Source organism: Poecilia latipinna, unplaced genomic scaffold, assembly GCF_001443285.1.
Source record: "Poecilia latipinna isolate Pla-1442-1.1 unplaced genomic scaffold, P_latipinna-1.0 Scaffold2332, whole genome shotgun sequence".
Classification (NCBI taxonomy): domain Eukaryota; kingdom Metazoa; phylum Chordata; class Actinopteri; order Cyprinodontiformes; family Poeciliidae; genus Poecilia; species Poecilia latipinna.
The window spans coordinates 19,651-45,675 of record NW_015114948.1 but is presented as its reverse complement, the minus strand read 5'-3'; the positions used below and the strand labels follow the sequence as shown (position 1 = coordinate 45,675).

The following is a 26,025-nucleotide window of genomic DNA, read 5'->3' as shown; positions in this document are numbered from 1 at the left end:
TCATTTTTAGAGTAGTGTAATGAAATGTAGTCTTTTTTTTTATCTCATCTGGACCTGCCTTACATAGGTTCAACTAGTAAGATGTCATAACAACAGGTTTAGTCGTATTTTTCATATGCAATTTTGGTACAGCAATTGTGTTTGTTGGCTGAAATTGAGGCAATTTCAATTCCTAGTAAATTTATTCTCTTTTACTTAAATTTAAATACCTTTAAAAATTGTTTTCTGTATTCATATAAGAAAATGCCATATTTAGTATAGTCATATTTTCAATTAAATAAAAAATTGTATAGAAAAGTTCATCCATAATTCAACTCACATTATATCGATTAATTACACCCAGACGTATAAATACCTGCCTGTTTTAGGCCATGTGCAAACAACCCCAGTTTGTATACTTTAAACCTAAATCTGCCAGATGGATGAATAATTTTGAGCCCAACTATGAGTACAGTATATGGGGTTGTTAGTGTACCAGGTAGGTTTGTATTGATTTACATGTTTTACAGGCCTGTAAAATATTTTGGTATCAGGGCTTCATAAGACTTTCTTTTTTTTTTTTTTAGACAAACCATTTCCTTGTGTTTATGTTACAGATAGTTATTACATGCTAATGTCTAATTTCTAAGACGTTTTCTCTTCGTGGGGAATGTGGCTCTTCTTAGTTATGCATTTCCTTTACTTGTTAAAGTTTCTTGTCACTAAGCAACGCCTGGGTACTTTTGCACACTCTGAACTCTAAGTAGCTCACCAAAGTCTCAATAAGGAAACCATTTAAATGTTGGCTAACAGGTATAATTGTTTTTCCCATGTCAAGCTGTCATGGACACGCTTGTAATATTCAGAAGTGGACTTTTAACTTTACAAGATCCCACTTCCTGGTAGACAGAGAATATATTATCTCTCTCACGCAGCACACCCCAGGTTGGCTCACAGGTGCACATCAGGTTTGTTCTGCATGGACCGGAGGAGTCCTGACACCTTAACTACAACAATATTTTTTCATACAGTTTCCACTGGATCACTAAAAGGTAAGAAGAGTTTAATAATAATGTTTTTATTTAATGTAGCTGACTTTCTGTCAGAATCTATTTGGCCCCATGCGTGGCAGAAACCAATCCTCCTCAATGAATTAATAATGAACAGATGCGGATTAGAGCAGAAGATTAAATTACACATGCTTTCCTCAAACAATATAGCTGTCACTCTGCTTAAACCCACTTAGCTTAAACATGTGACACTGTTTGTTGAGGCCGTATTAAAGCTGAATGAGGGCTTTAATAAAGCTGAATGAGGGCAACTTAATAAGGAGGGCTAAATAGTTTTCAATAGCGTAAAATGTTTTATTCAGTTCGTTTGACTGTTTTGTCCTCTTTTTCGCAGGACTTAATCAGGACTTGGTTAAAACTCCCACTTTTTGAAGAATAAAAGGGTCTGTTTTCAAGGATCTAATGACGAGTTACAGTAATGGTGGAGTTTTTAACCCGGCCTACCATGACAGTGAGACTCTGGAAATTGACAGGAGGTTTGTATGACCAACTATTCTAATGTCTTTTTCTCTCTTCTTGTGTTGGAGTGTTCTTTAATTCTATAAAGTTTTGTCTAAAAGTCCCTGTAATATTCTATATTACTGAAACCCAGGAGGTTAAACTGAATATCCTAAAGAAACAGGCAGTGTTGAAAATGTATTTTTTGAATCTACTTTGTTAAGTTTTATGATATGAACTCAAAGGTCATGTTTGTATGAAGGCTTAACTGTTTCACTAAAATTCCTCATTGGAGTAAAAACTGGCACACCAACAGAAAATGTAAAAATTAAAGGAGTAAAAAAATTTTTTTTACAAATAAGTTTCACTGTAAAGCTATCCCACTGATGTACAAATATTTGAAAAACACTTAGCTTCTTATGAAGACTTTAATTTCTGTGTTGCAGGAAATGCAGTTTTAAAACAGGACTAGATTCTTACAAAAAAAATAATTGTTAGTACATTTTTGTTTGTATCTGAAAATATTCCATTTTGAATATCACTTCCTGATCTGATAAGGTCAGGAAGCTAATCAAGCATGTCATAATTATAAACATACGCTGTAAAACAAACAAAAAAAAAAAACAAAAAAAGTCTCTAATTTACTGGCAGCTGTGATCGGCAGAATTTATTTACGGATTTTACCGTAAATATACGGTAAACGATTCACGCATTATATCGTATTTATATTGGCAACCTCAGCTGCCAGCATTTTACCATAAATTAGAGACTTTTTTTTTTTTTTTACAATGTAGCAAGCTGAATGGGAGCAATTCATCTTTTGGCATTCAGGTCTTCCAGGACACACCAGCAGCATACCAATCCGTATGCGAGAGTAGACCCAGCCCAGTGGGGGCAGAATGTTGAGCCCGCAGATAACGGTGAGTGGGGAGCAGCTGGGGATGGTTGGAGTGGGAGAGAAAACTTCCCCATGGAGCTCATCTCCACAAGTCCTCCACTGCAGCATAACCCCAGTAAGTAAATCCCAACTGAGCTGCGAAGATAAAATTAGACCTTGTTTTTTTTTGTTGCCTTCACAAAACCTTATTTCAACAATATAAAGTCAAAAGAACAAAGTTACTTTAACAGGGCGAAGATTTAAAATCCGTCCTTGAACAATAAATATCTTGGCTTTAAGCTAACGCACAGTCACTGAATAAAATATAACATTCTTTTTTTTTTTTAGAATACCTTCATTTCTACATGCAACAAGTTCTGTTTAATTCAAGTTACAAAAGCTGAGACTGAAGAATAAGTTTGAGATTTGGTGCTACAAATGCATTTTTGGCAATACTGCTAACATTATAATATTTTCCTTCTGTATTCTTTATTTTCCCTTATATAAATAATTATTTTACCCTTCCTTTTTTTTTTTACGTGGATCTTCGAATCCGTTCAAACTTCTCACTATGTTTAGTTAGTGGCTGTTTGCTTTCTTACCTCTGTGTCTCTTTGTAACCATTTTGTTTGAACTCTTTCTTTTCTCCGCATTTTTTCATTCAGATAACACATTTCAGATTGACCCAGACTCTCAGTATAATCGCTTACCACCTGTTCAACTTCATTCTTCAATTTCAGGTAGTACAATTCTCCAATTTTATCCCTCAGAGGTTTTTTAATCACTAAATGTACTAATTTAGGATTTTTTTTGGTGATATTTTTGCTGAATGCACAGTAAATTCTGTGTGCCAGGAGCTTCTCTTAGATTATTAACCTACTTAGAAATCCCCACTGGATAATCATTAATGCAGAACCTAGACACTTACCTATCGATGAGAACAAGGAAACTGGCAGAGAAAATAAAGCAGATTGAACTTAATTTTGATTTAAGCACACACCATTTCTTATCTTACCATACATTTTGTCACATCTAAAAACACGTTTATGTGAAGAGATAAATTATATTATGTGAAATAATATCACATAATAGCATTTCCGTATTCAGCTTTTGCGGTCACCAAGTGTCTTCTAAGGTGACATGACTTTAATTTGTACTGCGAGTCTAAAATGTAAAGAGGACTCAATGACAGTATGCTGTCTGCAGAAATGAGGATTCACTCGCCTCGATATGCTGGACAATTGAAAATAAAAGTAGCTCCGATCAGGTATACAATGCCATTGAAGGCAGAAAAGGCTAATGCTGGAGCAATATTTAATTGAAGAAGCATATCATACATGATGGAAGCACAGGGCAAATATGCATTAATCTGAAAAAAGTATAATGTTAGCAAATGGATATATGATAAGCAGGCATTTGCTTTGGGTTTGTGACTTTTGTTATGCTATAAATACCTTTACAGTTACATTACAGGCCTAAAACTTTAACAATTTGCATTCATTTTTTACATTTTTGTTTGTCATAATGGATCACACACTGTGAAGTTTTTGTACACACTGTTTTGACTTATGCAGATGTCTTTATTGAACCCCCCCCCCCCTCTCTCTCCTCCCTGATCCCCGACCATTTTAATCTGACTGAATAAGCTCACACAAAATGACACAGATTGCTTAATAGTTCCTTAAAATATAGGCTATGATTGTTATGCTGGGTAAACTGTGAGAAATTATTTCAAGTGTACAGTTTTGTTCTGTTTAATTTTGGCAACTTTTCATCTTTCTTCCAAAACTGTTGTTTTTCAAAAGGTTCAGAAACAAACCAAATCAGAACTCTCACACTGGACACAGAGAGATAAAAGGTTTTTTAGTAATTCATCATTTGGTACTTACAAAGTAAAAAAAAAAATATGAACAAGGTAAATATTTTAGAGTATTTGATATAACCAGATTAGTTATAAATATACTACTACTATGCCCTACTTAGAAATATTATCAGTCTAGTGACACATTTGGCACAGTAATATTTATATGCAGCGTGGTGAAAACAGTTTTACTATCACAGCTTTTAATCAGAAATAAAGATAATGATGCATGAAAGTTGCCACATAAGTACTCAAACAAAGATGGTTACTTCTTTATCAGTGCATTATTGCCAACAGGACTAGCTCAAAAAATTCATAGGTTAGAATAAAAAAAAAAAAAAAAAAAATAAAGACAAGCATTCTATACAAATACAGCAATAATGAATGAAAATATGACGTAAATATCAGCATTGTCAATACTCAGCCATGAACACATCTGGTCTTTTTTTTTCTCCCCCTCACGTTTATACAGGCAACATGACAATGAGATGGAGAGGAGCAACAATGAGACGGATGAGTATGTTTCCTAACGCCGATCCTGCCCACGCGGCTTTCACAGAAGATGCCATCAAGAGCGAGATGGAAAATGGTGCGAGCCCGTCGCTGGGTGTTTGGTTACAGCGAGTGCAGAGTGCGTCACCCGATCTGCATACTGGGTGATGGTTCTTTCAAAGAACCGTCTTGTTGTTTCTTGTCCGACAGAGGAACAGATCCTCATCAAGGAGCTTGTTGCCCTGTCGACAACGGAGCAAATCAGGAAGATCCGGGCGCTGCCTGTGAGCTTTGAAGAGAAGAAACACGTCAGGTTAGTGGAGAGCAGTAAAGGGCGATAAACAATCTCTTGCTGCAGTCGTTCCAATGCACTCGGTTAATCATCAAACCTTTTTGGGAACCATAAGACCAAGCTTATGCAAATACTTGTTTGTTTCAATTATTTCCACTGTGACCTTGTACTTAAAGCTCTGGAGCACATGTGTCAAACTCAAGGTCTGAGGGCCATATCCGGCCCACCATAGTGATTTATGTGGCCCCATGGACTCCAGAGAACCAACATAATAAATAGAACCTTCTAGATAAGAGCTTAGTGCTTATATGTGTTCTTTATTTTCATCAGTGTGAAAAGACGTTTCATATTAATTAAATTTCAGAGGTACTCATCAAATGTGGAGACAAGCATTAATATTTTAAGAGTTTGTGAAACGGTAGTTTTTATCGGTACTTTCAGCCACAACTGGCCCTTTGAGGACATTCATCATCTTGATGTGCCCTGAAATGACAATGAGTCTGACACTCCTGCAGCAGGGAGAGATTCGGGGCATTTATAAAACAGTTGGCCACAAAACTAAAAGCTCCTGCATGGCCTTTTCTAGACCTCCTGCTGAAACACCCCTGGCCTCTGAATGCGCCGGAGGGCAGCCTGCAGCTGCCCTGGAGGGTTTGACTTTTATCTTTTAGGCCTTTCTTCTCACTTCTTCCAGCAGAACTATTTTTACATCAACATCTGGATAAAACATGCAATTACTCCATTAACACAGAAACCAATTGCACAGATAGGACTCACTGTAGGGTATTTTCAGGCTTCTTGAATTTGCAGCCTTACTTTATTAATATATAATGAACATTAAGCTCTACTGAAAAAGTCATATTTTTTCTAATGCAATCAGGTGATCACTTCATGTTTGACTCATTTGTGTGTAAGTCAGGTTTCTTACACAACACAAGGGCCAAAAGTTTTCCATACAGACTGTGTTGCTGTTTTGCACTGTATCTGAGACGTGGAATTCAAAACGATTTGTGATCTTATGTCAATGTATTTTCACAGGACACAAGCAATGGCATTCAAGTCTTCAGGACAGTCCCATCACTTCTCATCTTTAAGAGATTTTTCTCAAAATATGTCACTGGTCTGTATTTCCTTTGTACTTAAACTTCATTCAAAAATGTAACAGGGATGTGTACTTATGTGTGCTTTTGTGTTGTTTGCTTCTGCTTCAGTTGATACGAAGGTTTGGTTACAGCATAAAGTCCATCAGCCAGAGCCTGCAGCTTTGGCGAGGCATCATGAAGGAGATTGGGGGCAAATTTGGCTCCAGTGTTCTCAACTACTTTGTGCTTCTAAAGTGGCTTCTCCTGTTCAACATTTTCTCCTTCCTGGTCAACTTTGGCTTCATTACCATCCCGCTCCTGGTTTCTGACCTTTCACCCAACGTATCCCCAAACGTGAGCTTCAGAGGTCTGGAGTTACTCACCGGCGCTGTAAGTGGATTTATAGGTCTGGAAATTGTTCAGATGCCTCTTTGAAGAGTTTGTACGATTTGTTGTTGCTTGCTGAAGCTGATGTTCAGAGAGGTCCAATCAGGTCGGTTCCTTGTTTTTACAAAAAAAAAAAAAAATGTCCTACCTTTTTTATGCCTTAAGAAAATAATAAAAAAAATAAATAAAAATAAAAAAATCCTGACAGAAAGGATCATAATTCATGCATGAAAGGGTTAATGCTGAATATAATGACTTGATCAAACTAACCCAACCTTTTATTCCCCATCTTCAATTTGGCATTTATGTCTTCAGAATAACCAGTCAGTTGAAGTCTGTGTATACATTTTAATTTATAGAATTTTCAAATTACATATGTTATGTTATGTTGTAGCTAAGAAAACAATAGATTTGCTATGATTTGAACATATAGTTCTCTTCATTTGCTCTATGAATGAAGGACGGTTTCCTTACAAGCACAAATATAAGTTTGTAAAATAGAAGCTCTGTCTAAATGCATTTCTAGCTTGTAAAAAATGTATGCATATACAAAACCTACGGAAAAAGAGTGCCGTTCATATATTTTCGCCTTTTTAGGGTTATTTCAACTACACCGTCATGTACTACGGGAGCTACAGCAATGAAACATTTAGGGGCCTGGTGGATTACGACATGCAGCTCGCCTATTTCTTCACCATCTCGGTCTACATGGTGCTGTGTGGACTCGTGCTCATTTTCAGGTACGTCGTTCTTCCTTCAGTCGGTTCTTTCACCTGAACCTTCCAGCGTTTCTTCACGTTACACATAACATTTCCTGCAATCTGGCTTCATCCCAACGCAGCATGGCGAGCTCATTTAAGAAAAACTACGCCCTGGCAGACTCAGCTTCAAACAGTGCATGGCAGCTTTTGTGCAGCTGGGATTTCAGCATAACCAACGAGAAAGCAGTGAACCAGCGTAAGAACAACCTTCGAATCCAGCTGAAGGTGACTGCTGCTCTTCTGAAGACATTTGGCGAGACAGTTAACATTTAATCTTTGAAATAGCTAAATGAAATGACTCTGCAACTCCAAAAACATTCCTCCACCCATTCTATGACCACAGGTATAAAATCCAGCACCATGTGTACAAAAGCTTTGGTTCTGACATTTTTCACTGCTAAGCATCAAATGTTCAACTGTTGGTAGTTTAGTAACAAAGAATGGATGAACAACAACAACAACAACAACAACTCAGCCGCAGAGTGAAAGGTCACGAACAATCTCAAACTGAGTTTAAAATATACTGATGCTGAAGAGTTTGGACATGTATCAACTTTCTGTGGAGTGATTAGTCAGAGACCTCCAAATATCATGTTACCATCCATTTTCTGAACACCCTTGCCCCTCAGTGGGGTCGGGGGGGTGCTGGTGCCTATCTCCAGCTAACGTTCTGGGCGAGAGGCGGGGTACACCCTGGACAGGTCGCCAGTCTGTCGCAGGGCAACACAGAGACACACAACCATGCGCACACACACACACCTAGGGGCAATTTTAGACAGACTAATTAACCTGACAGTCATGTTTTTTGGACTGTGGGAGGAAACTGGAGTACCTGGAGAAAACCCATGCATGCACAGGGAGAACATGCAAACTCCATGCAGAAAGACTGGGAATCGAACCCAGAACCTTCTTGCTGCACGGCAACAGCTCTACCAACTGCGCCACTGTGCAGCCCAATATCATGTTACCTTTAAGTATTTTTTGTGTAGTATATAACGTGTTGCTGTTCAAGCACAAAATGCATAGTTAGTGCAATATTTGTTATCCATTCCAGGAGTCGCTATCGGAAAAGGCGCACAGAGAGCGACAAACAACTTCTGAACAACTGAAGCAGTACGGGATTTATTTTGGTTTCTGGCTCCTCTCCACCGGTTTAGCTGTTGGCTGTGGAGCTAGCATCTTTTATCTCTGCCAATACGAAAACGAGGTACGTAAGAGTACGCATTGTTGTCGAAATCCAGTAACAAAGACCTGTTATCACCTGGACTGAGTCCAAAGGCAACAGTTACAGCATCTGGTCAGCCATTAATTACCCTAAGTTTAGACAGGAGAGATGCGTAGACTTAGTCTCATAAACAGCGTTTATTCTCTGAGGATTGTCCCTCTGTTAACTTTACAGCGGGCTGAAGACACCGAAACCTGGTCCACACTGAAGGAAGCAGAGACACTCCTGGTTCCCTTTGTAGTGTCTTTGATGAATATGGTCATTCCCCTCTTCTTCTCCCTCTTCAACAAGTTTGAGCATTACTCCAGCCAGCGCAGACAGATTTATGCCCTGTTGTTCAGGTGAGGCGTTTAGGGGTGCAGATATCCTAAAGGTTTTAGGACATTAAAACAAAATGAACCTATGTTTCTATGTTTCTAGATTTGTTGTGGCTTGAGTCTTTCTAAGATATTTCCGTCAGTAATTTTGTCATGACAGGAAACTCGAAGGCTCTGATGCTGCATTGAATAAACCTCGACTTTGTTCAGATCTGATACAATGGGATATCGCTTAATTGACTTTCTCTATCACTAGACAATGACATATTTGTCTTTTTTTCATTCTTAGAAATGTGTTACTCCGGTTATCCATTTTGGGCGTTTTGTGCTATTACTGGATGAATACAGTGCCTCAGAAATTCACAGTATGTATTTGTCTACATCCCTTACTGCTTGTTTTTTGTAATATATCATAAATTAATGTGTGTTTATTCATTCAAAAACCTGTTTTCTCTCAGTGCTGGGAGCCCGTGGTTGGACAGGCTTTGTACCGTTTGGTCATTGTCGATTTCATTTTTCTGATGCTGGGGTCCTTGTTTGGAGAGTTTCTCAGCAAGTGAGTAGCAGATTTTCCCATTTACGTTATCGTCACTGAAGCATGGAGAATTATTGTTTAATGATAGCTGCACTGTGCGTTTTAACAGTGTGATTGGGACCAAGATACAACCACGTCTAGGAGTCCCAGAGTTCGACGTAGCCAGAAATGTCCTGGAAATCATTTACGCTCAGACTCTGGCCTGGTAAAAACATACGAGGCAGTTTTTATTTTCATTTTTTGGACTATTGTAAGAGGTGGTTCAGTAAAAGTTTATGCTTTTTCTCTTGTTAGGATTGGAATCTACTTCTCTCCTCTGTTACCTGTCATCCAGATCCTCAAGTTCTTCATCTTGTTTTATTTGAAAAAGGTAAATGATGGTTTAAAACCTGCTATATATCATAACGACACACCTGGGTAGAAAAGGCAGACAGAGAGCCGCGCTGTTCACCCGTCAGGGTCTCATGTTACTCTTTGTTCATTTCTGTCAATAATTAATTTGAATCCTTTCATTGCCTGGCTAAAAAGATTTCATTTTTGTTTTTATGCTACTGGGAGCTCTGGTTTCTCAATGATGAGGATAATCAATTGGTCTTTGTTTGATTCACAAAGCAACTCTGGGTAGATCTATTGTTAAACGCTTAATGAACAAACTCAGTGACCTCTAATATCACACTTTTCAAGTTCTGCGAAATATGGATGCAATGCTTTGGTTTTAATCGAGTGAAGATATGGCTCACCCCCCAGGGCTGCATGACCTAGGGACCAACGTGTCGTCTCCAAGCAGCTTTTCCATTTTAAATTGCATGGTCTATTATACATCTTATAGGTAGAATTAAACCTGCTTGTTGTTTTTCTTGCTGTTGTATTCATGTGTTTGTCACCAACTCTCCAATGGGACTAAAGACAGAAACCAGCAGGCTGAAATCTCTCATATATTTAAGCGCTAATGTTCATCAGTATGTATGTCCTCTTCTCCTTCAGGTCAGTTTGATTCACAATTGCCAGCCTCCACGGCGTTCAGGCAGGGCGGCCCAGATGAAAACCATCTTCATCTTTCTCCTCTTCATCCCTTTCTTTGTGGGAGCCCTGTCTATCGTTGCGTACACCGCCTGGAGGTAAACGAGCGTGGCTTTCACAGACGCTAAGTTGGGTCACAGCTTGACGGTTGCGTCATACGTGATGATGTCCTATTTCCCGCCACAGCCTGACCCCTTCGGAGCACTGTGGCCCTTTCCGGGGCCTCAACAACACATTCAGTGTGACTGGAGAGTGGATCGATGACGTGAACAAACTTTCGAGCACCCAGTGGGTTGTGTGGATCTACCAAAATGTCATCAAGAGTGAAATTTTCTACTTTCTTATCACACTCATCATCCTGTAAGCATCCGCCTGCGTTGTGCGATGTGTGTTTTATTAATTGAGTCTTCAGACGTTTTTGACATCGTTTAACTTTTTGCCATGCTTTTGTAACAGACCAACTGAAAAAAGTGCATAATAGTTATAATAGATGCATCAAGGCACAGCTGGTATCACTGTCGCCTTGCAGTAAAGAGGTCCTGGGTTCAAATCCTGGCTCTTTGCATTCATGGGTTCAACCTGATGACCTGGCTAGGATGTAGCTCGACCCTGCGACTGTGCAAGAACGACACATAAATCGGTTCATTTTTATCCATCTGCTTCACAATTGTGGATAGGTCTGTCACGTAAAATTTTACGAAAATATAAAATGTTTGTGGTCATAAAGTGATGAAATGTGGAAAAGTTTAAGGATTAGGGATACTGTTGCGAGGCACTCTGAATGCGCTGTTCGTTGATTTGGAGTCTTTGTGCAAAGTGTGAACGATCCTTGTCATGTTTCTGTCCCCTAGTGTCATCATTTACATCTTCTGGCAGCTCATTCAGGGCCGCAAGGAGCTCATTGTTCTTCTGAGAAAGCAGATTGTTAATGTAGGTTCAAATTGTCCACCTGAATGAGTGTTTGACTACTACTGATTTCATTTTGCTTTTTTTTTTTTTTTCCAGTTCATTTTGTGCCGATTTTACACCCATATCTGATTTTTTTTTTTCAGGAGGGGAACGACAAGTCCTTCCTGTTAGAAAAGCTGCAGAACCTGCAGAAATCCTGTCCGAAAGTTAACAAAAAACAGAAAAAACGGACAACTGTATGCTTTGCACATTTCTATTCAAAATTTATTTGTGTACAGTTATTTTTTTTCTTTTTTTGCACTTTACCTAACGTGTTGTTTTTCTTCAGCACACAAGTCGACGCTCAGCTGAGCGCTCCTCTGGAAGTCAGTCCAACTCAAACGCGGTGGTTCAGGTTCTACTCGCTCGCCAGCAGCTGGAGGAAGAGGAGAGACACAGTGCCAGTGGCGTTTCAGTCCCGTCGGACATTTCCACCTCTGACGCCATGATGCAGGCCATGCTGGCCCGTCAGAAAGCCGAGAGACAAGATGAAAACGTCTCCGAAGCCACTGATGGACGCCCTCCTCCCCTCGATGCCGTGGCGCAGAGCTTGGCAGCCAGACAGAGGGCTGAAGAGACGGACGGATACTGGAGCACGACCCACTTTAACCGAAGTAACCCAGTTTACAGCTCCATTATCCAAGTCAGACAAAGTGCTGAAAGGGACAGAGAAGACGATTCGCACGATGCTACATCCCCAGTGTCAAGTGCAATGATTCAAGTCATGCAAGCCAGACAGAAAGCAGAGGAAGAGGAAAGGAATCAGAGGATCTATCCTCCGGGGCAAAACGCGGCTTCTCCCGGCTCCAGCGCTCTCATCCAGGCCATGTTGGCCCGGCAACAGGCCCAGAATGAATATGATGATGGTTATTGACCGAAAGCCTCAGAAAATGGAAATGGAAAACATTATCCTATGTTGTGTTATGAATCATTTCCATTATGTCAGATATTTCATTTCTCTCGACTGAAACTTATTCAGTTCAGCCAGAAAGTAAGAGATACTGCAATTAGGGAATAAGAGCTGCAAGGTTCACCTCTTTATATGAGTAAATGTTAGTTCTAGTGTATTGTCCATGGATGTGTGTAGATGTATAGAAATGAACATTGAGGTTTAACATGTGCCATTTTAAGTGCATTTAAAAAAAAAGAAAAAAAGAAAAACGAATGTCAACTGCTTGTATTAATGCTGGTTATCTAGAACTGTTACCACTTAGAAAATAAAATAAGTTATGTTTTGCATGAACAAATGAACACTATTTAAATTAATTTAACTTAATTATCATATTTGTACAGTTGAGCATTTTATTTCTGGTATCTGTGTACTATTAATATATGCATATATTTTTACCAAATGTTAAATAATATTTCTTTGCACATCCTGCTAATTGTTTTACTTGCTATATATTGTTTATAAAAAATAAATGAAAAGATTCTGGAGATGGAACGGCGTATTCTTTTTTTTTTTTAACTCTCAAGAACTTTAGAAAGTTCTGAAAAGTGAAAGTGCAATAATTGAAACTATTATAGAAAATATTTTTTCAAAAAGTGATGATTAGCAATATAAAATGTACAGTTTATTGATGTGCTGATTATTGTAAACACAGCTTTTTTCAGAGATGTGGTCTAGCTTTTAGATTTATTATACGTTTGCTTTTGACATTGTAGAAAAGCTCTTTTAATTTAGAGTTTCTCATGTTCCACTTAAGCTTTTTTGGTAACTATGTGGCACAGTGACGGCACAGGGAGAGAGCGTATGACCCATATTCAGAGGCCTCAGTCCTCCACCCAACCGTCACGGGTCCAAGTCCCGGCCCTCTGACCTTTGCTCCATGTCTTCCTCGTCTCACACAACCCAATTCGCTGTCGGATCTCTATCAAATAAAGGTCACAAGAGCTGAAAAAAGCTTTTAAAAAAAGGATTTTTTGGTAACTAAATATTCAAAATCTACCCATGTATTTCTTTTACCTGCTTACTTACTGCAGAGTTGCATACGTAGCTCGTCCAACACAAAGATGAACAGGACAGACAACCATCCTCACACACACACTCACACTGAAGGCAGCTCAGAAGTTACCACATAGAAAGGTTTTTATGACTGGGAGGATGCTGGGGTGTATGGAGAGAACATTCAAACTTGACATAAAAACGACCCTTAGAACAAAATGATGGGTGACGAAAACCAAAGAAGCTGACAGCCAGTGTGCATGGCCAAAGTTACTTTATCAGCTCAGTTGCCCTATGTGCCACATTTCTATCCACAGCATGATAGAAAACCGTCTTGGAACTCCCGTGTTTTTAAAACCTCAATATCCTGATAGTGGTAGATGGCCTACAACTATTCTGAAGCTTCAAGTGATAAACGCTGAATAAGCATCAGTTTCAATAAACGTGCGCTTTATTCACCACATTGAAAACCCAGTTAGGCCTAATGTTTGTTCTGGTCTTTCAAGCTGACCCAGTCCAGGGCCGTGAGAAGCTGAAACACACTCGCTCCAATTGTATGGGTGACCTGACCTCAACGTTTCTTTATATGTTACAATATACTCAGTTTCACAAAAAAAAAGAAAAATAAAATACATGTACATCCATGGATGTACATGTATTGTCCATTTTTTTTCTGCCAGTTTATTTCCCCAACTTGAACCACGTGTGACTTGAAGCCGCCTGATCTGCTTCAGTTAAGGCAGCGTTGAAGAGCAAACCTGCAAGCCTCACAGCTGAACACGAAGCAGAACATATCAGCATTGTTCCTCGCCAAGAGATGCTGTGAGGTCGACAAAGTCCAATGAGGTGGTAGGTATAGGAGTCCTCCTGCCGCTTTTTAGGGACTGACTGGAGTAAACGTCCACGGATTTAGAGATGGAGTGCAAGGAGTTGTCCCGGAAGTATCCGTACGCCTCGCGTGCGTTCTCCTCCCGGATGGTCTGCTCGAAAGTCTTGCGCTTGTGTCTGAACTCGATGACGGTCTTCGTGTAGGAGTTGAGGGTGGTAACCGATGCGCCCATGCAGCAGGTGAAAGACGCCCATGCCAAGCTGATGAAAAAAACAGGAAGACAGTTTGTTTTGTAAAAAAAAGATGAGGTGTTTTTATTCTGCTGTGACAGAAGTGAAGTTTACGAGAAAGAAAACCAGAATATACTATACTCTGTACACTTATGGGAACCACACAAAAAAAATGTGCAGCAAAAACACAGTTTAGTAGCCAGAAAGCTTGTGGCTGGACTCTACAGAGGTGATGTCCCGTCATGGCACTACGCTGGAATTCACTAAGCTTTTTCCACTAATCATGATGGCAATAATAAACAATGCACAAATAATCCAAATACACAAGTTGTTCCCAAAAACACAAGCCCTCACAGATCATGACAAATTGCAAATGACATAAAACAACAAAAGTTCAGTCTGATTCAAAGCTGTCTTTTTATACAGCATTATGTAAATGTCTGTTTGCAACTGCATTAAACACATACTGTCTATAACGCACAGCAGAAGATTTATTACATAATTGCGATCATGTCTGCAGTGGGGCTTTAGACACCAAAGCTTAATCCTGCCATAAGACCTCTTGACCTCCAATGCAGACAGTAATGCTAGAGAACGGTATAGATTTACTTCCTGTAAACTTAGATTGCCAGGACGTTTAAATAAAAAAACTTGTTTTCTGGTGTGGATCTGCAGCGTCTTACCAGAAAGACCACCCATAATCCCAGTTGTAGGGCCTCCAGTCAGGTGGACCATGGCTGACGGTGACCTGGAAGACCTGCGTGTACATCACATGAGCCACCATGCCAAGAAGACCTGAGACCAAATATATAGTAGAGCTACTGTCAGACCATCTGGTACGTGTCAGAGTCAAAGAAGGTACAGAACTTCTCAGACATGGGATGGTTTGTCTCCCAGAAATGCATTTGAATACTTAAATGTAGAGTTTTACATTTTGATTGATCTTGAACAAGCTGAAGCTTACCTGAGAGCACCGTGAAGACAGCAGCAAAGGCATTGAGCTTGAGTCCATCAATTACGTTGCTGGAGTGGACCAGCTCTATGCACATGAGGCTGAAGCCCACCATCAGCAGCAAAATGTACAACATCTCAGAAACCACAGAAAGCCACAGCATTCCTGTAAAAAAATATATATATGTAATTACCAAGTGGAATTCAGTAAAATATTCATGATTAGAGACTAACAATGAACTTCAACCAATTTCTAGGCTGTAGCTTACATATACACAAACCACATTTCCAACCACTTTTTCTTACTAATTTTCACCAGTTGATCGAAGATGACCCATTAACCAAAGTACACAAAAAATCTAGGGGTGACTGTAAATCGGCTTTTAAACATATAGTACAAATCCCCCCAGCGCAATTCAGTTGTCTCAATAGCAACCCCTAGTGTCCACAGCGGAGAATGCTTACCTCTCTCTAACATATCAAATGACTATATTGAGTTTTTATATGTCAGATGAGATCTTTTTTGGCTTGAGGACATTTTGTAAAATACTTTATGTGTATGCAACATTTTGGTAGGAAATTACCTGATTATATTGGTAAAAAAAAAAAAAAAAAATTTAGTTTTGGATAGGTATGAGACAGTTCCAATCCTGTTTTACTTAAAGGTTAAAAGATCACCAACTGCCTTTAGACTCAGATTTCATTGATATGAACCTTCTGAACTGTTCAACGCCTCATTCTAGCTTCATATATTGACAAAAGAAATTACCTTTAAATTCTTATTTCACAAGAAAATTTTGCCACACACACATTTTAACTTTGAGCCAGCTTAGCAACATGGCATTATGAGGTAAATATAAGAAGAAGACAAGCCAATTCTGCCATGTTTACAGGACATTTAATTTAATTTTAATATTTTGCCTTCCGGTTTGAACCATGACCTACAAGATGCCCGTCTAAAGACTTGTAACATAACAGTTACAATGAAAGTCAAGACTTAACTGGGAATTATAAATCCAGCTTAACTTGTTCCAGGTCGAAAACTAGTGGGATTTATTCGGTGCTCATTGTCTAAGCTCATTATACAATATAAGTCTTTAGTAACACCTTGCTAGTTGGTGTAAAGTGTAACTGCTTCATGGAGAAGCAAAGAAATTCATGCAAAAATGCTCTCTTCATTCATTTAATATTTAATATTTCAGATAAAAAGAAAATCATCAGCCAAGAAAACCTGAGTAAATACAAAAGCTTACAAATTCTGATTTCATTTCGCATCTTAGTAAAAACATCCAAACCAAAACGTACAAGCTCCGTGTGAAAAAGTCAGGAGGAGTTTTGATCATGAATGGTTCGATCCAGCCCCAGGTCCTCAGTCAGATTTTGAGCTTGACCGTAAGGCTAAAAGTTGATGGTCGGACATCATGTTTTGTTATTGTTTGGTATGAGAGAATTATTCAAAACGCATCACCCTTCCACCACCGTGTTCGACTGTCACCAGTAAATATTCTGTCAGTGTACAGAATATCTTCTTAAAAAGTCTTGAGGATCACCACGATGTTTTCTGGGAAATGTGAGTTTAGCTTCTGTGTTTATTTTAGTCAGAAGGCTTAAGTCTTCTGAAAACCAATCCTGCAAAGGTTCACCATTGTTTCCATGTTTTCCCCCCTTTGGTGACAAATAACGAGCAGCACTGTTATTACTGGAGTCTCCAAACCTTCTTACAGACTAATACATCTGCAGGACTGAGAGTGATCAGGTCAGAGTGTAGCCTTTGAAACTAGACCCCCAAAATTTAGTTGATCACAGTTCATTTAACAAGGGAGGTGATTCTTCTCACACACAGAGTTAGATTGCTTTGGACAGTGTTTGTCCGTTAATAATTAAAATCATCACTTGACAACTGTACTTTGAATTTACTCAGGTTATTTTCTTTTTGTCTTATGTTCAATTTCGTTTGATGATCTGAAACATTTAAGTGCAACAACAACAAAAAAAAAACAAAAAACAAAAAAACAGCAAAGAGAATTTTACAGCATAAGTAGATAGTCACCTTTCTCTGATGCAGGAGCTAAATCGATGAAACTTCGGCATCTTTCACCTTCAAGGCAGAAAGAAAAACATACTGTCATTATGGCACTGTGTGTTCTATATGAACATATTCCACATGCGGACAAGATTGAAATTCGATAAAACTCAAAGAAAACCACCTCAGGATCACAAACAAAAAAAACATTGCAGATTTTAGTCAAGTCTTTAATCCCTTTTTAACTCCTGGTTTCAGTCCAGGATGATCTGGTGAATCCTTAAGTAAAATAAATAAATAAATAAAATAAACACAGTTCATAAGTTCAAGAAGGAATAAACTCCACGTGGAAGATAAGACATATGACAGAGATGGTCCTTTTCTGACCTCCCATTCAGTGTCACCAGATGGTGTGCTGCTGGCAGAGCTGCTCAATCTGGTCCAGAAAAGTACAGGCAGTGTAAAACCAATCACAGATGTTCAACACTGTGACATCCCTGTGGCAGTTCAACAAACAGAATAGAAAAAAAAAGGACCTCTGACACCACGTATATCTGAGCAGATTCCTTCTGTCATCAATCAGGCCTCGCATGTCGCTGGATTTGTTGTAAGTGGAACTGTTTAATCAGGTAGGCGGCAACAGCTGTTTTGAGGAAAAACTCATCAAGGCCCCGAGTTACGTAATCCTCATTAACTTGAGCTGCTCAGATGAAAACATGTCTGCAAGGAGGACATGAAACAGCTCCATTCTGGCCAGACTTTAAAAAGTCTCGCTCTTTCAGAATTATTTTCTCGCTGTCAAATAGGTTTGCTTTTCGTTTCTATGAAAAGTAAACGTAACTAGCGAACTAAACAGATGAAACTTACACATACATGTGCGAGTTCATGCCAAAACACTTGCTGTGTTTTAAGTGGTACAATACTGGCGATTGTTTTGGCCAGGAATTTAAAGTGAGATGCAACTGGTCAAAATATAATGTTGTAATTTATTGTAAAATTAACAGACTTTATTATGGTTTGCCATGTTTTAAAAAAATATCTACCAGGGTTTATCCTTTTTCTGTTCCATTAACAATAGATTACTGGAAAAATGACTATATTATAAATGGGGTGTTTTTTTTTTAACAGCAGGAAACCATAAAAAGCTACAGGCAATATTATTTTTTTTTACAATACATAACAGTATAGTGCAATATTTTTTCCTCCTGCGACTTTCTGTGAAAAAGTATGTTTTCTACAGTGCAGCTAAGATGAACAAACCAATAAACAATTTTGTCTTGTAGGGATTCCTCATGTTTTTGCAGTACATTTCTGGCAACCCCAGCTGACAGTATTTTACCATAATTTTGACTTTTTAAATTTTCTACAGTGTCTAGGATATCATAAAAGCACTATTATTGGTTTGGTCAACAACTACAAAGAAGACTAATACATAACTTTAGCTACTTTACTTTTTTTTTCAATATCTAATAAAATAAATTGCATTTATAGACTGAAAAATCAGTGCAAAAACAAAAAAACTTAGTACAGTCGGGGTAAAGGGTTTACATTTTAGAAAGCATGTGATGGCTTTAAAAACAACTACGGTCCGAAAATAATTTAATTGCGATACTAAAATAGAGCTGCAATAAATAAATACAGGATTTTATAAAACTTAAAAAGATGTGGAAAATTTGAAAATTAAATTAAACACGGGCTTTTTCAGACAGGCTTTTAAATTCTGAAAAGTACTTAACAAGAACTTTATATAACAATATACCCATATAAAATAAATAAATAAACATGTAAAGTTATGACATGACTGAAGACACAAAAGTATGCACTCTGAAATGCTTGTCAACTTCCCAGAATCAAACTCGGTTTTCTCAATCACGCCGGAGTGATCTAGTCAACGTCCACGCAGCCCCACACACAGACCTGCTCTTACTTTCATCGTGGATGTTCTCCTCGCATGAGTACCAAATGCCGGTGTGAAACTGTCGGAACAGGAACCTGTCGTCCCCGGTCTCCCAGCTGTACACCACCTTGTTGGGGTCCGTTTCGTTCACTCCGTAGTCTATGCACTGGTGCGTCCGCAGCTTGCTGCATTTGGGCTTGGGCACGCGCTGCGTCCCCACGCACCAGTAAGTGGTGATGAAGGCGGTGATGGCGAAGAGCAGGGCGAAGAAGTTCAGGCTGACCGACAGGAGGGTCCTCGTCTTCATGGTCCGCGTGAAGGATGCACGAGCCTCAGCAGCGTCAGCGGCGCGCGGAGGACCCAGAAGTCCATGGGTGCGAGGTGGAAGAGACGCACGAGCGCGCCGGATGAAAAGACGGTCCCATCGGACACCCCGAAAAGTTGCCAGATACTGTCCACGGACAGGCTACATCTCCAACAAGGAGCTCGGACGGGAGACAAAGTGACTCATTTCCGCCTAATTCACACGCGTTTCACCACGAGCCTGCTCGGACGTCACGTTGTCAGAGGATTTGATGCTCGTTTGCATCAGTGTGGGATTTTCTCCTCGTGCTCTCCTCTGGCTGCCGCTGTCATTAGGACCTTCCTCTCCCTCAATCCGTCACAATCTGCTTGCCAAATGCAGGCGATTATCAGAGCGAGAATAGATGGAACCGAACCACAAGACATGGTTCCATTTTTATTTTATTTTATGAAAGTTGTCCATGTAATGAGTAATAACAGGCGTCATCATGGTTTTACTATTTTATCAAGTTAATTATTGTTTTATGTTTTATTTTTTCCTGATCACAAAGTGGAAATGTTAAATGGTTTTTGCAAAGCCACCTTTAGATGCCATTATAGCAGCAAGACTTTTGAGCTTTATCTGGATTTTTGCTCTACTGATTCTTCTTCCCTATTCCCCCCCCCAAAAAAATAGTTCAAGCTGAGTCATATTAGAAAGGCTTGCCACTGATTACAAAATCAGTCTGGGTAGATCTGGACTTTGACTTGGCCATTCTAACACATGGATATACTTCGTTTCTAAACATTTCACTACAACTACAATGTCGATGCCATCGTCCTGCTGGATGGTGAACTGTCTCCAAAAGTGCAGTTTTTTTTTTTCCTGTTCTTGAACAGGTTTTGTTTCCTGGGTTACCATGTGAAGAGCCTTTCATCTTCCCATCATTTTGGACCAGCCTCCCTTGTCATTCTTTTGAAAAGCATTCCCACAGCATCATGGTGCCACTCAGGGTGCTCGGTGAAATAAAACTGATAATAGACCTGAAGCCAAGAGAAATGAAACAGCATTTCACCCACTTTGGTCTCTTTTAACAAAAGTTGGAAACTTCAGGTTGCCGCGAACGCGTGATTCAACATGTCCAGACTGGTTTGGATAGATTTGTTATCATATCAAATAAAATCATCACTTGAAAACAGATTTTTGCCTTCACTCTTATTAATCTTTGTCAGTCATTGTCTTACATAAACATTTACTTTGTATTATCACATTTAAATGTGAGAAGAAGAAAAAAAGAAGCAAAAACAGAAAAATGTGTAGTGGGGAAAAATACTTTCTCATGAATGTTGGTGATGATGTGTGATTTTTGTCTTTACTTTTTTTTTATTAAACAAAGGAGTCAAAACTTGTAACATCTTACTGGTGGAGACGTCCATCCAGTTCTTTCAAACTGAATGTAATCATGAGCACAATAGTCGGTGGTAATTAATCCCAGGGCAGATGTGTGTTTGCCTATAGATAACATCGGCATAATCCCAAACCGACAAGAATGAAGGGAAATTAGAATCCGACCAGAGAAAGACGGACCAGGACAGAGGGAGAAGATAAGGAGGACGAAGATAAGGGAGGAGGAAGGCTTAAGGGAAATGAATCTGCAGCAGGTATTCACTGTGAATTAAAATATAACACTCAGCAAGACCAAATTAAAAATGCTACACTTTGACTTTTCAGTGATTCCTGATTATACAATGTTCAAGAGTGTGCGTCAGCAGTCCGCTCTCATGACTCTGTGGCATTAACTAAACCTATTAAAAGTCCTTGCACACTAATTATTTTTAAATCCCCCACACAGAAAGCATTTAAAACTTTTTCTCCTTGAGCCCAGCTTAATTTCTGAGTATTTTTCGGAGAAGCTGACCTGTGTGGCTCCGCCGTTCGGCGGGAGAATCTGGGCGGTGTCCATCCGTTTCCTGCAGGCTAAACTCGAGGAGACCTGCTGATTTTCAGTGTGAACTCTGCGGCACCAAAAGGTGATGACAGAAATCATCTAAGCTGGTATTTATAACCCCGATATAAACTGGGTCGTCTGACAGGTCCAACATGCGAGCTACCTCAGCGGTATGCCGACATCTTTAAGCCCAGAGGCTAATTCTTGCTTCAACGCCTCGATGAAAACTCTTAAATCAGGTCAGGACTGTCGGCTAAGGTGCTGCAAATACTGAAGAACAAGCCGCTAGTGATACTGGCAGTATTTAAGATTTTTACTAATGCACTCCCATGAATATAAACTGACTATTATAATAGGCATTACATTAGTCAAAACCTTTCAGACCAGCAACAAATGTCACCAAATGAATACAGTTAAACCTAAAATTAGTCGTACAATTAGAATATATATATATACTGCTCAAAAAAATAAAGGGAACATTTCACTTTAATTTTGTGTGTGGCTCCAAATCCAGGCCTCCATTGGTTGATAAATTTGATTTCCATTGATGATTTTTGTGTGATTTTGTTGTCAGCACATTCAACTTTGTACAGAACAAAGTATTCAATGAGAATATTTCATTCATTCAGATCTAGGATGTGTTATTTGAGCGTTCCCTTTATTTTTTTGAGCAGTGTATATTGCATTTAGGCATTAAATTTAATTCTGAATGGATTTAATTCTGAATGGAACTGACATATCTTCCAAAGGACAATAAGACAACATAAGAATATAATTGTAGAAAAATAATGACAAATAGGCATTAGATTAGTCAAACCTTTCAGACACTTGCAGATCAGCCTCTTGCATGTTTCCACACGTGTTTTGACTATTTATCTTCAGTGACGCGCTCCAGGCCATTAAGGCCTCCTCGTCGTCACTCTAACCTTCAGCTTCCTTCATAATTTGTCTTTCACATTCAAGTTGGGACACTGTCTGGAAACATGTTTGTAAAAGTAAAAGACAACTTTAAGCCTAAATTCGACGGGGTTATGGATAACTTGTGGTTCTCTACTAACCATTACAAAAAATCTATCAATTGAAAATCATCTTCTATTATCGTCAGCAAAAATATGTTCACCTCTTGGAAAACAAAAATATGAAAACTGACAACATTTTTTTAAAGGGAATTAAGAATTAAGATGCTGACAGGCAGTCTCTCAAATCCACCTCTTATTCACATTTAGACTTAAACAGGCATTTTTCTTTGGACATTATCGTCGTTCACACAAAGCCATGTTGTCTTTTCTATGTGTAGTCAATGAACATTCCCTATTGGATAAGGCTCTCCCATTGTCAATGTACAAAGTATAAACAAAAGGGGAACCAGTGACTATTACAAACGTTTAAGTGTGAAATTAGGCCACAACAATAAATATCATGGTATTTAATAGATCTTTACCAGGGGTAAAGATCTATTAAATCGGTATGTTTCAGACAGCACAGTTAGGTCATGGACTCTGCTACTTCAAGACGTAGTTTGTCTCTTCAAGTGACCCAGTAGTCGCTGCCACCAGCTGACAAGAGCCTTATGCCATATCAGCAGCACGCTGGAAGATAAACACCGCTTATGATGTCCATGTGGGTGGTCAAAGGTTGTCTCTTGGGTTTCTGGCTATAACAGGAAGTTAATCCGAGCTCTCTGGTTGACACAGTTGAAGTCGTTTCCCGCAGTGTGGTGTAATAAACGTGGACGCACTCACTGATCCTGTGAAAGAAAAGGAAACCAGATGAAGAAAGCGTCACACACACGTCACAGACACAGCAGAGGAACGCGTCCGGTAATGATTTTGAAGCACTAAAAAGGGGAGGAAAAGTTCTGATTATAAATCAAGTGTTTTATTGGCTAAAGCGACAAAAATGAAGGTTAGGACTGACATAGATATTTCTTTTCTAGATTATATTTTTGCATTCACAAAGTTATTTGGGGGAGAAAAAAAACCCCTAAAGGGTTCACAGAAACTTTGCTTCCAGAAGAATCAGTGTTTGAAAAGGATTGTCTTTTGGCCTTAAAAATATTAACTTGACTTGTAAAATCTGTTTTGCACAGATTTGCTTTTGTTTCATAATCTTGGTTCCAAGCTTGTCTACAATATGTTTTATTAAGTTTTATTTACATGCAGTTAATTCAAAATAGTACCTATATTTTCCACATTAGTACTTTCTGCATTTAATAAATGACATAGTTGTCATTCAGTTATTAAATTCTTCAAATGAATTATATTGAATTCATTTAATATATTCACTTCCACTTTTAAATCTAAATAGCCATGTATATTTTTATTTGCTCACATTTGATTGCATTGTGGCACTTCAGACACTCTTTTGCATTCAGTTCAATGTGAAAACAAACGTATACTGTTGTGAAGTTACTTGCGTTTCAACAGTTTATCCTCTTGCACTAAAAACAGAATCACACTATTAATAGCAACATCTGATCATTTAGATAAAAAGAGCAACATATTTCACACTGAAATCTTACATAAGATACAGATGCCAGAACCCAAAATAGATTTCTGCGGCTGTTGGATTTCAACTGATGCCTTAGATTTCTCCTTTTTTTTTTTTTTTAGTTGATAAAGTGATGACACATTTCCTTGCAGCTTTGCCTAAGTCTGGAACTGAGAGAGAGAGAGAGAGAGGGAGACAGAGAGAGAGAGAGAGGGAGAAAAAAAAAAGATGGAAAGTTTAAAATTTCTAAATCTCTTAGCACGCGAAGCCGTAGCTTTGACATGCATAAAGAAGGCCAAGCATGTAAATGCAGAGATTAAACAACGGTGCATTTATTTCCTCTTCATGAGATCACATCATATCCATGTGCAGTGGGGCCTCAAATCCCCTGCAGCGGCTCGGCTGCAAATTGAAAAGTGCACAAACTTATCCCGGGTTTTCTGCGCTGTGCATGAGTATCGATGCCAGGGGAGATTAATTGCTGTCACAGTGTGTCGCTTGATTTCCCCTTCGATACCTCAAAAGTGCCTCAGAGTGGGGCGCATCAAACTCTGGGCTCGTGAAAGACACAGACTTCATTTGTATTTTAGGGGCAACTTCTGCTCAAAGCTGATAAGAGTAGAATTTTCCTCTTAACACGTTGCCCCTTAGGATTAGTCTTTGTAATCTGCTATTCACTGATCCTCGAAATCATACTGTCTGCTCTAAAATCAGCTTACAGTGTCAGTAGATGTTGACTGAGTGGTTTTATCATTGTGGTCGTGCGTCTTTACATCTGCGGTGATGAATGATGGGGTTGTACGGGGAAGGGGGGGGGGTTGTTTGGGGATAGCTGTTGCCTCCAATCTGCACAGAGGACATGTCACCTACTGTTGTGACAACACGCTATATGCATCTCTTTATTTTGCTCACGCAATCCTTCGCATTTCCACTAATACCCGACAGAGTAAAGCCGTTTCTCACACATATCCTGACAGATGCCTGGCATTTGATTATTTACGGCAGGAAAACATCAGCCGAGCTCCCCTGTCACTTGTGGGTTTTCTTTTTTTTGTTGTTTCTGTTGCATGCATGTTTGTAAAGTGGAGTCAGAGCTGAAATCAGATATTCACAGTATAAAAAGACATTCTTTTCTCCCTCTCTGAGATCAAATCAAACGAAACATTTCTTGTTTTAGGTTTGCCTCCCAAATCTGACAGGGCAGATTTGCCAATTTTTCGAAAAAAAAAAAAAAAATGCCCACATTACACCAACCTAGTGGATAATCTGGTCGTGACATTGAAAGATGTGAACATAGCTTTCAGTTTTTACCAATCAATTTGGCCAAATATCTCAATCTGTGTGTCCTCTGACCATGACTTTTCTCCACAAGGCATTTTAGTTTTTCTGGTGTCGATGTATATTTGGGATCATTCTGTCCAAGCTGTGACCCAAAGTGTGACCTCGGATGAAAGGAAAATGGTTCAGGATATAAGGGGACAATCCAGAAACTCTCACCAATATAACGTGCAGGATGCAAAGTTTCAGCAGACAAATTTAACATTGGAAGGAGTGAAGGCAAGCTTTCAAATCTAAGGATTTGAGGAAAAGCAGCAAAAACAATTGTATATATTTTTTTCTAAACTCTTTGGAATAGTTGCATTTTCAGTCCAGTTTGTGGGGTGGGGGGCAGAGAGGATGGTTTGAATGCATCAATAAATGCTCAAATTTTATTGTCGAGTTGAACGTAAACGTCTGATCAGCACTGTAGCTTTCTAGTGCTGTGAGGGAAAAACGCAAAAATTGTGAAGGACTGTGAAGAATCCTGAAAGGATTTCAGTCAGCCAGCTCTCAGTCTTTATAGTTTCATTACAAAGGCGCCTTGGGCGGTCACTGGGTGCAAAATACCAGATGGTCAGCGGGTCGGGATGAAACTATGGAAACGTCTTACACAATCAGTCAAAATCAGATGCATGGTCGTCATTGGAAACAGTCAGCTGGGCTCCTGGGATTGACTTCCATTACTGGGAACACGGATCCTCATCACGCAGGGATGGAAATTCCTTGGAAACAGTCAGAGGTATAATCCCCGAAGAGCCTCCCACATCTGACAGGACAGATTCTGAACAAACCCTGGGTGTCAACTCATCAGGCAAACAAACGGGT

At 39.1% G+C, this 26,025-nt stretch overlaps 2 protein-coding genes across 2 annotated transcripts; one reads left to right on the top strand and one right to left on the bottom strand.

The window, feature by feature from the left end:
- Positions 1–944: 944 nt before the first annotated feature.
- tmc5 (transmembrane channel like 5) lies at positions 945–12,523 on the top strand. The gene is made up of 21 exons (XM_015018844.1): positions 945–1,031; positions 1,384–1,525; positions 2,328–2,500; positions 3,030–3,104; positions 4,698–4,814; positions 4,928–5,030; positions 6,048–6,129; positions 6,221–6,481; positions 7,076–7,218; positions 7,320–7,464; positions 8,294–8,446; positions 8,639–8,805; positions 9,071–9,146; positions 9,240–9,337; positions 9,426–9,521; positions 9,611–9,686; positions 10,301–10,434; positions 10,523–10,696; positions 11,188–11,266; positions 11,389–11,481; positions 11,574–12,523. The coding sequence occupies exons 2-21, from the start codon at positions 1,452–1,454 to the stop codon at positions 12,156–12,158; spliced, it is 2,904 nt and encodes a 967-aa protein (XP_014874330.1). The 5' UTR covers positions 945–1,031; positions 1,384–1,451; the 3' UTR covers positions 12,159–12,523.
- Positions 12,524–12,847: 324 nt separating this feature from the next.
- LOC106937384 (germ cell-specific gene 1-like protein) lies at positions 12,848–20,544 on the bottom strand. Its single transcript, XM_015018845.1, has 5 exons — positions 19,190–20,544; positions 17,290–17,337; positions 15,253–15,405; positions 14,972–15,083; positions 12,848–14,318 (listed from the first exon to the last, which is right to left on the bottom strand). The coding sequence occupies exons 1-5, from the start codon at positions 19,464–19,466 to the stop codon at positions 14,024–14,026; spliced, it is 885 nt and encodes a 294-aa protein (XP_014874331.1). The 5' UTR covers positions 19,467–20,544; the 3' UTR covers positions 12,848–14,023.
- Between the last annotated feature and the right edge of the window lie 5,481 nt (positions 20,545–26,025).

Excerpts from the sequence above, each read along its gene's own strand:
- LOC106937384 (XM_015018845.1), bottom strand. The coding sequence starts at position 19,466 with ATGAAGACGAGGACCCTCCTGTCGGTCAGCCTGAACTTCTTCGCCCTG. Across the intron at positions 17,338-19,189 it reads GGAGAACATCCACGATGAAA|GTGAAAGATGCCGAAGTTTC; the intron begins GTAAGAGCAGGT and ends TCTGCCTTGAAG. Across the intron at positions 15,406-17,289 it reads AGCTCCTGCATCAGAGAAAG|GAATGCTGTGGCTTTCTGTG; the intron begins GTGACTATCTAC and ends ATTTTTTTACAG.
- tmc5 (XM_015018844.1), top strand. The coding sequence starts at position 1,452 with ATGACGAGTTACAGTAATGGTGGAGTTTTTAACCCGGCCTACCATGAC. Across the intron at positions 2,501-3,029 it reads TCCACTGCAGCATAACCCCA|ATAACACATTTCAGATTGAC; the intron begins GTAAGTAAATCC and ends TTTTTCATTCAG. Across the intron at positions 5,031-6,047 it reads GAAGAGAAGAAACACGTCAG|GACACAAGCAATGGCATTCA; the intron begins GTTAGTGGAGAG and ends GTATTTTCACAG.